Raw genomic sequence first — 11,420 nt, 5'->3', positions numbered from 1 at the left:
GGAAAAAAAAAAAAAAAAAGAAAGAAAGAAAAGCTAAGCTTCTCTTAAGGACATGCTGCAGCTGCAAAATGATGAACAATCGCCATCTTTTGAGGAAGACTGGATGACTTCCCTGGCCTAGCTTTGTTCCTCTTTCCTCCAAATCAAAATCACTGAGCTACCCAACTACTAAATTGGCCCTGCTTCTCCTAGTCCATCCTGGGAATCATTCAGCAAACACCCCAAACTGCATAAAGCCTTGCCCTATTCCTGCTTGCAGAGACACTTGGAATAACACATCTCCCACTTGACCTTGTCAGGCTCAGTGCATCAGTAATTAGTGTCATAAGCTTTGGAGTTGGACAGATGGGGAAACTCAAGCTGTGGCTCTCTGATCTTGAGTAAATTCCTTAGTGTCTAGTCCTGTTTTCTCATCTGTAGAAATCAAGGTAGAGAAAATAGTTCCCAAGTGCACGCTATATGTTGGCAAAGTGCCTGACAATAGTGTTTCTGAATGTTAGCTGTTGTATCATTGTTGATGTGAAAACTCCCCTACCTCCTTAAGAGTGGGTTGGTACTTGACCTGCATGTATGCTCTTAGCACAAGTATTTTACCTTTGTAACACCTATTACGCTATATTATACTTCATTGCCTCCACAAAGCTGCTGCTTACAATAAACTTCAAATTCCTTGAAGGTGGAGACTTAATTACAGCCCCTGACTAGAGAATGCCCTGAGTGGCCAAAAGTGTAGCTGTACAAATCACCAATTTTGCTGGTACCTGTGACCAGGAAAATCGCTGAGAAGCATTGAGAATGGCTACTATTGTGAAAGTGTCACTGTTTGGGTTGCTGTAACATTTCTCATGAGTTAGACCAGACTTTCCTGTCAGAACAATAAGTAAGAATGTCTTCTAGGAGGGACTCCTGGGTCACTCGGTTGAGTGTCCGATTCTTGATTTTGCTCTGCACTCACTGAGGAGCCTGCTTGGGATTTTCTCCCTCTGCCCCTCCCCACTGCTTACACATGAACTTTCTCTCTCCAAAATAAGTAAGTAAATCTAAAAAAAAAAAAAAAAAAAAGCCTTCTAGGAAGATGTTCCTAATTTAAAAAGGGTAAAGATTTAGATTTTATTTTATTATGATGTACAAATGGAAGTAAATCTCCTTTTATAGGCAGTAGACATTTATCCTCTACAATTAACCACTGAATTCATTTTCCTGAACAAGCTTGAATTGCTCAAATTAACTTTGTAAGTTATTCTAAAAACCAATTTCATCTCAAATTACAGCTACCCTCATTTGAATTCAATAAATCATTAGATGAAAATAAAGTATGTAAAAAATCTAATGCAAAGATACATTGTATGATGATATCCTAATAAATAGAACAAAGTAATCTTTATTCTGCAACATAACATTTTTCTTGGTTCCTGACATATATACATCATCTACTTACTCTCAGGTTAAGTTCATTTTAGTTTATCCTCCCTCTATGAGAAAATGCCTAAATTTTAATTTTACGTCATCAGCAGAAACTAGAAAATAAAATGACCAAAGAATGATCCATGAATGTATCCTACATTTATTGCAAGCATAACGGGAAAGGAAGAAAAAAAAAGTCTATTCTCTAAAAGCCAAACTAGTACTCTTTGAGTTAATTTGGATTTTTTCTTGCTCTAGTAGGACTATGGTAATAGATTCATTGAGTGGTCAGTGCAGAAATTCTCAGGAAAGAACCTTTCATTTCTTACCTACCATTAATTTCAGAATTAGTCAGCAGATTTATTCCGGGACATACAGTGGCATCTCAAATCCTCTCCCACCATCACTGCTACACCAAGGGCTTGATATATTTTCCAGATTACAATTAGCTAAGATAGCAAAATAAAATACTTAATGTATATTCATATGAAAAGTACATTCAAATCTATATTTACACAACTGATTAAAAGAAAGAAAGAACTGGGGTGCCTGGGTGGCTCGGTCCGTTGGGTGTCTGCCTTCAGCTCAGTTCATGATCCTGGGGTCCTGGGATGGAGCCCCATGTCAGGTTCCCTGTTCAGCAGGTAGTCTGCTTCTCCTTCTCCTTCTGTCCCCCCCAACTCTTGCTCTCTGTTGCTCTCTCTCAAATAAATAAAATCTTAAAAAAAAAAAAAAAGAGGAAAGAACTATGCAGTGATAGTGTTTATTACTTGAGTCTTTCGTCCAGTGATAAGCACTTAGCAACACAAGGAGCGGTGGTTTGAGAAGGAATGCTAGCAGAGTTGCTATCCCCACCCAGAACCCAAACCAAAGTACCATTTCAGAAGAGTGGCTGAACTAAAAAAGCAGAAACCAGAATGTACATAGGGATGACAAGTGACTTAGTCTGTTTGGGCTGCCATAACAATGAACCATAGACTGGGGAGCTTACAAACAACAATAATTTATTTCTCACAGATCTGGAGTCTGGAAGTCCAAGATCAAGGTGCCAGCAGATTCGGTATCTGGTGAGAACTTCCTTACTGGCTCATTGGCCATCTTCTTGCTGTGTTCTCACATGGCAGAAGAAGTGAGAGAGCTCTCTGGGGTCTCTTCTATTAGGGCACTAACCCAATCATGAGACATCACCCCTATGACCTAATCATCTCCCAAAGGCCCCACCTCCTAATACCATCACATTGGGGATTAGATTTCAACATACAAATGGGGGGGGGCGGGGATAAACATTCAGTTTCGAACAAGACGCATTACTATTTACATGTAAAGTAGCCAGTATTACCTAGATGTACTCATTATATGGTTAAAATTAGAGCCTATTCGCTTAAATAAACTATCTCCATTTTTGATCAGTAACATTTTATGGGAAAGAATTTACCCAATAAAGTTGAGTTAAGGGGCACCTGGGTGGCTCAGTGGGTTAAGCCACTGCCTTCGGCTCAGGTCATGATCTTAGGGTCCTGGAATCGAGCCACACAGCGGGCTCTCTGCTCAGCGGGGAGCCTGCTTCTCCCTCTCTGTCTGCCTCTCTGCCTGCTTGTGATCTCTCTGTCAAATAAATAAAATCTTTAAAAAAAAAAAAAAGTTGAGTTAAAAAGACAATAAAACATTAAGTAGAACAGGTATCAAGTAAATAATGTTGGTTCTTCTAGTGACACAGAAAAATACCTAAAGTGATTATAATAGTGCAATTTTGCTAATAACGCACCAAAAGAAATGCGTGCCCCAGGGAGCAAGGGAAAGTCATCTTCCCCAGTTTTTTTGACGTGGATGCCTGCTTTTAGAATAGCCAACCTTACCCTAATCCATGTAGCTCTGGAAAGGAGAAAAGGACTGGTGGCTTGGCGTGTTGGTGATGTCTTCAGATTGTACACCAATCTGACAGAAAAAGATGAGCGGAGAAGGGCGTGGCTTTTGTTTTCCTGCTTTTCTAAAAATCTCTTGGGAGTTTTCCAGTCACTTTCTGATCTACACGGTAAAGGGATGTCTCACTAATATAACAGAAATTATACATATTTTTTTAAAAATAGGAAGAAACAGTCATTCAACAAATATTAATATTGTAAAGAAAGGCTTTTATTATAGTATTTAATGAAGATGAGCAGCAATGGTAATACAAAATTCTTTCTCAAGCCCGCTGACAGACCTCAAGCCCATTTCCCCCCTTCAAGTTTAGGAAGGTACAAGTGAAGCACCTTTGGAGGCGTAGAAGACAAAAAGTTTCTTGTTAGGGTGTCTCAGTAGCCCCAGAATCTATAGCACCCCTCTGGAGGTCATATGACTAAGGCAGGGGGTGGGAAGCACACCTCCCCAAGGCAGTTTCCATAACCTCTCTGGAGAAGGTGACCAAGAATTTATCATGCAAACCAGGACACAGCTGAGAGTGAGAGACTGCTGTTAACAATCACACCAGAACCCCAGGTGCAAGTGAATCACGAGTGGCAAACCGTGATTGGGACACACCCAATAAATACATCTTTGTAGCTCTAAGATTTAAAGACAAATCAGGCCTTGGTACTTGGGCTCTTACTCCAATCTGGAAGACTCATTGCAAGAGAATTTTGCACAAGGAACTTGTGAGAGGCCTAGGAGGGAAGCCCATGTGCACTGGAAAATGTGTTTCTTTTGTGTTTACCCTCTTAAAATAACTATGGTTTGAGCAGATCAATTACATACACTCTTAACATAAACCTCCCCCCCATTTATCTTAAGAATTTTATTCATTTTCTTCCCAGAGAAGATGTGCACTCTAGAAGCAAATGCCTTTACCAACCTCCCTTTTTAAAGAACAGATATCCCCCCAAACTTACACAGGTAGCTCCAACCTTTTTTTTTTTTTCCTACTGAAGTATTATTTATTTTTAAACGTGGTAGAACATACATAAAATTAACCAGCTTAACCTTTTCCAGTGTACAGTTCAGTAGTGTTAAGTCTACTTATCCAACCTTACCTTGCAGATCAGATGATTAGCATAGTAATGAAAGAAATACCACTAGTAAATGCAATATGAGTTTGAACACAGGCTTATAGGCAACTAGAAACATTCCAAAATATTTATAAGCAAAGGCAACAACGGCATGGCTTCCTCAGAATATGCAGAATTCTCTAGACTTTAGCCTGTTAAGTTTCTCTTCTTTTACTATAGCAAAAGTCTTCTAAACCACTGTGTGAATTGGAAACATGAGGCATAGAACCTCAACTAATAAAATAAAGTTCAGACAGTTTTCAACGGAAATCAAGATAGTTCTATCATTGTGGAAAAGATTATATTTTATGAAACCACGTACAGACAATGCAAAATAACACTATAAACTATAGACTATATTACTATATTACTAGTCTTTTGAAAAAGATTTCTGTAAATATTCATGAAAGAATTTTAAATTCTAGGCACTTCAAGCATTTTCTTTAAAATGTTCTGCATATGCTTTCTATGTGATCAAGTTTTGAACTAATATATCTAATCTTCAGAAGTACATAAGGATTCCCAGTTAGAAGTAAATTCTTGTCTTCTTTGAACTACAAAATACTTTTTGTATATCATAAATTGATACTAAGTAAGCATATCATGTACTAGGAACGACAACTAAACATCAGGGCAAATATACTCATTGCGAAGGCCTCAGAAAAGAATATACATTCATGTTTTGAAATAAAAATACCAAAAACCATGGCCAGCGTTCAGCAGGCCAGGAAGTACCAGTTTGGGCCCTAGGGCTGTTTCTCAAAGGCCTGCTTTCTGGACGGTCAGTGTCTGCCTTTCTAGCTGTTACATATTTTGGTTACCATCCCTGCTTATAACTCTACAGAACTACTAACTAATAAACAGAAAGAGGCAGCACAGAAATATCAGACGTAAAAAGACATTACAATTACCCAACAGGTTACTGTAGAAGAAACTCCTGTCTCTTGCTGCTAGTTCAGTGTTAACTGCCATTTTCAATCAAATGAAAAACTCATTTACCAAAGAGCTTTCCTCAAAGACTGATGGAGCACTGCCACACCAAGAAATGCACATCTATAATTATTATTAAACGCAGGTGTTTAGATAGTCCAGTTGGCAATATTTAAAAAGCTAGTATTTATTCAAGCAAAGCGCTGCCTAGAGATGAACTCCTCAGGGGATCACTTGGCTAGTTGACGGCTGGGGTTTCGCTTGTATATTCAGTACATAATCATGACGGAAGGAAGAGCGGACAGTGCGATTCATGAGGGGCTGAAGGGGGCGGAAATTGTCCACCATCCTTTTCTCTTTCTCCCCCTCTGAAGTGAAAAGCAGGGTCCGAAACTGCTCAAGCTAGAAATAGAAGTACGAAGCATAAATAATTTCAATAGAGTAACAGATGCTCTTTCATTTCCACAATTCTGAAACATTGTTCCACAACTAGACACAGTACAACCTCTCTCTGTGTAGGAATGCCTTTCACTGCTGAACAGGGAATAAAAGGTGTGGGGAGGAGGAGTGACAGGAGGTGATAAAGACAATGCGGTACTTGGACTCTGAAGATGGGGGGGGGGGGAGCAGCACCAAAGGCTCAGTCCCCCACATACTGGCTATTTGCCAAGAACAAGTTATTTCATCTTTGATTCTAGGAACCTCATCTTTATTTTTTTAAAGATTCTATTTATATATTTGACAGAGAGAGAGAGAGCACGCAAACACAAATACGGGGGAGCAGCAGAGGGTGAGGGAGAAGCAGGCTCCCCGCCAAGCAGGGAGCCTCATAGGGGACTCGACCCCAGGACCCTGGGATCATGACCTGAGCCGAAGGCAGACGTTTAACCGACTGAGCCACCCAGGCGCCCCTAGGAACCTCATCTTGAAATGGGCAAAATAACTAGCCTACAGGATAACATAGAGAAGGCCTGATGCATATATTAACAATGCCGAAAATGTTTTCTCAGAATATAACTAAATAATTAACATAAACAATGTATTCTTCATTGCTCACTGTACCTGGGCATTGTGGGGAAGGCAGTGCATGGGGTTACCTTTTTAACAGGCAGTGGGATACCACCTGCCATCACTGTCCAAAAGAATTTTCTATGATGGTAGCAATGTCCTCTGCGTGACTCCTTATAGTAGCCACTAACCACATATGGATTCTGAGTGCTTGAAATGCGGCCAGTACTACTACGGAACTGAATTTTTCTGTATTTATTTATTTTTAATATTTTAAAGTTTATTTTTTCTTTAGTAAACTCTACACCCATCATGGGGTTCGAACACACAACCCCGAGATCAAGAGTTGCATGTTCTACTGACTGAGCCAGCAAGGCACCCGGTAACTGAATTTTTAAAAATATTTTATTTATTTATTTGACAAAGAGAGATCACAAGCAGGCAGAGAGAGAGGAGGAAACAGGCTCCCCACGGAGCAGAGAGCCCGAAGCGGGGCTTGGTCCCAGGACCCTGAGACCATGACCTGAGCCGAAGGCAGAGGCTTAACCCACTGAGCCACCCAGGCACCCCTGTAACTGAATTTTTAATTTTTATTTTAATGTATTTATATTTAAATTTAAATGGCCACATGGGGCTAGTAGCTAATGGACTGGACAGTGCAGCTCAGTACAAAAGGAGCTGCCCCAAGTCAAGGCTTGTTCTTTAACATGGCAATAGCATCATTCGCCCCCTGGCTTTCAGAGCAACCATATTCGGGAACACTTGACTTCAAGCCAGCCATAAGTTATTGTCACAACACTTGTCGTCACTCAATCCCACACACCGCAGCTATGGAGAGGACAGCCTGGGGCACAGTACGCAAGCGTGGGAAGATCTGTTTGGAACAAAGACTTCAGGTCAAGGAGAGCTGCCGAGGCAGGACTGTGACCAGAAGCAAGTGCCAAAGGGAGTATACTTGCAAATTACGTATCTACCCTCGTAAATCAAGAACATGTCCAGAAGTTAAGATTTATTTTTATTCAGCTAACTGCAAAAGATTAGAAATAGCTCAAGTGTCAATAATAAGTTACATTAGATCTATAAAATGGACTAGTACATAGCCATTAAAAACGATATCAAAGATAATGCTTATTACCTATGAAATGTCCCACATATCACTGAATGAAAAGAGGAACAAAATGGGGCACCTGGGTGGCTCAGTTGTTAAGCATCTGCCTTCAGCTCAGGTCATTAACCCAGGATCCTGGGATCGAGCCCCACACAGGGTTCCCTGCTTGGCGGGGAGCCGGCTTCTCCCTCTCCCACTCCCCCTGCTTGTGTTCCCTCTCTCGCTGTGTCTCTTTCTGTCAAATAAATAAATAAAATCTTTAAAAAAAAAAAAAAAGAGGAACAAAATGGTAGGTACACAATGATTCCATTTGGTTTGAGAAACTTATGTATATTTATACGGATAAAAGACCAAAGAATTTATATGTATCTGTAAAGATTAAAAACCAGAAGGATTTACCCAATGACTAACACTGATCATAGGTGACTGAATTGTAGATGACAACTAACATTTTTTTCCTGACTAAATTTTCTGTGTTGAGATTTCATTGGAAAACTACCCACGTGGGCCACTAACCTTCTGATTTATTGATTGTACTGATTTATTTTTCAGTGTTATGTCAATTTTAAATATGAAGGATAGACACATACTAAATGTATAGGTCAGCAAGACCAGGCTTACGGACAGTTAAGCTCTCTCTGTTTTGTCATTTGTTTTTGGTGGTTTTCATCACACACATTAAGAAAAAAAAATTACATGGTCTATCTTACTAGTTGCTTTCTTTAGGACTTCTTGGTTTCGGTATATCATTAGAAAAGCTTCCTCCATTTGGAAGTATAAAAAGATTTCTCTGTGTTTATCCTCGCACTTTTATGGTGGTGTTTTTAACATTTAATATATCTGGAATATATTCCTGTGTGAGGTCTGAATGATGGATCTAACTTTTCTCCCCCCAATGTCTGCCCCGTTGTCGCCCAACAGCATTTACTGACGAATTCCATCTTTACCCCCCATTGAGATGAGATGCTATCTTGATCACAAACTAAATTCTCATATGTACTTGGCCGTATTCTGAACGTAACACTTTCTCTCCTCCAGTGGTCTCTTTACTTTTGTGCCAGTACCACACTATTTCATTATTGAGGCTTTATAATTTTGTGGATCTAATCATCTCTCTTTTTTTCTTTCAGAATTTTCCCTGGCTATTTATGCTGTTTGTTTTGCTGTGTGATTTTTGAAATAGCACATTATCTAAAAATCCCATTGGCACAGTAAATGGACCACATCAAATTTAGGGAGAATAAACAATTAATGGAGTATAACAACTGAAAGAGAGTTGACATCAAAGGTGTTTTTATGCTGTCTTCTGATTCAATAGCGTAGTATGAATTTTATGAATCCTTTTGTGCCCTTCAGGGACGTTTTAAGCTTATAAGTTACATTTTCTTCTTATGCTTACTCCAAGGCATTTTATATTTTTGTTTCCATTATTAATAGTTTTTATTCTATTCTAACTTTATATCATTACATCCTTTAACTGATTATCATTTGTATATGTTCAATGTATTGATTTTTATAAACTAATATTATACTCCACTAATTACTGAGTTACCTCATTTTTGAAGTAGTTTTTATTGTTTCTCTATTTGCTTTTTCTTTTTTTGGTCTAATTGTATTGGCTACTTCAGGAACGTAATATAAAATTGTATATTGTAATAATCTTTCTCTATTAGGCATACTATTTATTTTTTAACTGAGAGCAATCCCTTTTATCAAGTTAGGGAAATCTCCATTCGTTCCTATGTTATTTAAAATTTTAAGAAACTAAGGGACCCCTGGGTGGCACAGAGGATGGAGTGTCCGATTCTTGGTTTTGGCTCAGGTCATGATCTTAGGGTCATGGGTTCAAGTGCGAACCTTGGTGAGGAGTCTGCTGAAATTTTTCTCACTCTCCCTCTGCCCCTCCCTTTGTGCTCTCTCTCTCTATCTCCCTCTCTCTCTAAAATAAATGAACCTGGGGCACTTGGGTGACCCGGTCAGTTAAGCCTCTGCCTTCAGCTGGGGTCGTGATCCCAGAGTTCTGGGATCAAGCCCCACATCGGGCTCTCTGCTGAGTGGGGAACCTGCTTCTCCCTCTCCCTCTGCCTATGGCTCTGCCTACTCATGCTTGTGCACACGCTCTCTCTCTATCAAATAAATAAATAAAATTTTTAAAAAATAAAATAAAATAAATAAACCTGAAAAAATGTTTAAAACTGAATAGTGAATTTTGCTAATGCCTTTTAACAATATGTAGAAATGGTTATACGATAATTCTGTATAGAATCACTGATATGATGGATTATATTAATATCATTCTTAATAATGAACCATCCTTACTTTGCTGGAATATGTATTACTAAGTCAAAGTGTATTATTTCTTCTAATGTACTGCTAGCTTGTTTCTCATACATTATTTTTCCTTTCTTTAAAATATATTCTTCCGGGGCGGCTGGGTGGCTCAGTGGGTTGGGCCTCTGCCTTCGGCTCGGGTCATGATCTCAGGGTCCTGGAATCGAGCCCCGCATCGGGCTCCCTGCTCAGCGGGGGAGCCTGCTTCTCCCTCTCTCTCTGCCTGCCTCTCTGCCTGCTTGTGATCTCTCTCTCCATCAAATAAATGGATAAAATCTTAAAAAAAAAAAAAAAATATATATATATATATATATATATATATATATATATATATATATATATATTCTTCAGAGGGGCACCTGCGTGGCTCAGTCGGTTAAGCACAGACTCTTGGTTTCAGCTGAGGGTCATGAGATCTAGTCCCACATCAGGCTCCATGCTGGGAATGGAGCTTACTTAAGATTCTGCCTCCCCTAGGGCACCTGGGTGGCTCAGTGGGTTAAAGCCTCTGCCTTTGGCTTAGGCCATGATCCCAGGGTCCTGGGATCGAGCCCCACATTGGGCTCTCTGCTCAGAGTGGAGACTGCTTCCCTTCCTGCCTTTCTGCCTGCTTGTGATCTCTGTCTGTCAAATAAATAACTCAAATCTGGAAAAAAAAAAAAAAAAAAAGGATTCTCTCTCCCTTTGCCCCTCCTGCTCGTGATTTATTTCCTCTCTCTCCCTCTCTAAAATAAATAGATAAATCTTAAAAAACATAAAATATATTCTTCAATCTTTAGCATATCTTTATTTGTTGGTCCAATATTTGATAGATGCTGGTATCTGTTATCCAGGCTTCATATAAAAAAGACTTTAGAAGCTTTTCCTCTTGTAAAAATGCTTTGTAATTAATAAAAAGCCCATAAAGCAAGCATTTCCAAGTATTATTGTAGTTCAGTTAAATTGTGAATTAAACAGGATTTTGTACATTGACATAGTAGTCATCACTTAAACCTACTTTTTAAAGAGAAAATAAGTTCAAAATAACTGACTTAGAATTTCTGGACAGACATTGTTGGATTCTGTCTTAATCCTGAGGTTCCAAAGCAAAATTTCCTTAAGGATTTTAAAGGGTTTTGAGTACATCCATTTCCAGGCTTCATTCTTCCTTTTAAAAGGGTCTCGTGTATATAGAGATTTATTGTTATATATAAAATACACAGTGCACAAGACATCATTGTCGAATATGAAAGTAAAAAGCTTACATTTCCTAAATTTTAACTCTTCTCTCTAGTTGATTTGAAGCATTCCCTAGTTTATATCCAAATTTTAAGATAAGATGTTAGCACATCTCAATAAACATGTATTAGCATTACGAGATCTTAACAACTGATACCAAAGTTGGAGCCCAGCCTTGCTTCAAAGGGGCAGGCTAGCGGGTCCTCAGAAAGAAATGTGGAAAGAACGTACCTGATCGTGATCAACCTCTACGGGCTGCTTCTTAATGATCCAGGTGACGGACTCGGAGAGTGGGGGGGTAGTCAGGGACCCCGAGTAGGTCCAGTAATCTGGGCAGGCAGGCATCAGGCAGGAAGGATCAAATGACCCAAATTCCACAAGGGTGTCCTGGCCAAGAG

The 11,420-nt window shown here is 39.3% G+C and overlaps 1 protein-coding gene across 2 annotated transcripts in view; it reads right to left on the bottom strand.

Moving 5' to 3' along the window:
* Positions 1-3,515: 3,515 nt before the first annotated feature.
* The window catches only part of CA5B (carbonic anhydrase 5B), a 103,073-nt gene continuing 95,168 nt past the window's right edge, over positions 3,516-11,420 (bottom strand). For both annotated transcript variants that reach the window (XM_045089319.1, XM_045089318.1), the window contains 2 exons: positions 11,254-11,409; positions 3,516-5,759 (listed from right to left, as the gene is read on the bottom strand). In XM_045089319.1, the coding sequence (XP_044945254.1) occupies positions 5,580-5,759; positions 11,254-11,409 (336 nt within the window). In that variant the 3' untranslated portion in view covers positions 3,516-5,579. The remainder of the gene's footprint in view (positions 5,760-11,253; positions 11,410-11,420) is intronic.

Source organism: Mustela putorius, unplaced genomic scaffold (genome assembly GCF_011764305.1).
Source record: "Mustela putorius furo isolate JIRA1106 unplaced genomic scaffold, ASM1176430v1.1 tig00003836_pilon_pilon_pilon, whole genome shotgun sequence".
NCBI lineage: Eukaryota > Metazoa > Chordata > Mammalia > Carnivora > Mustelidae > Mustela > Mustela putorius.
Note: the sequence above shows the minus strand (reverse complement) of the source record. Positions and strands in the feature narration are given on the sequence as shown.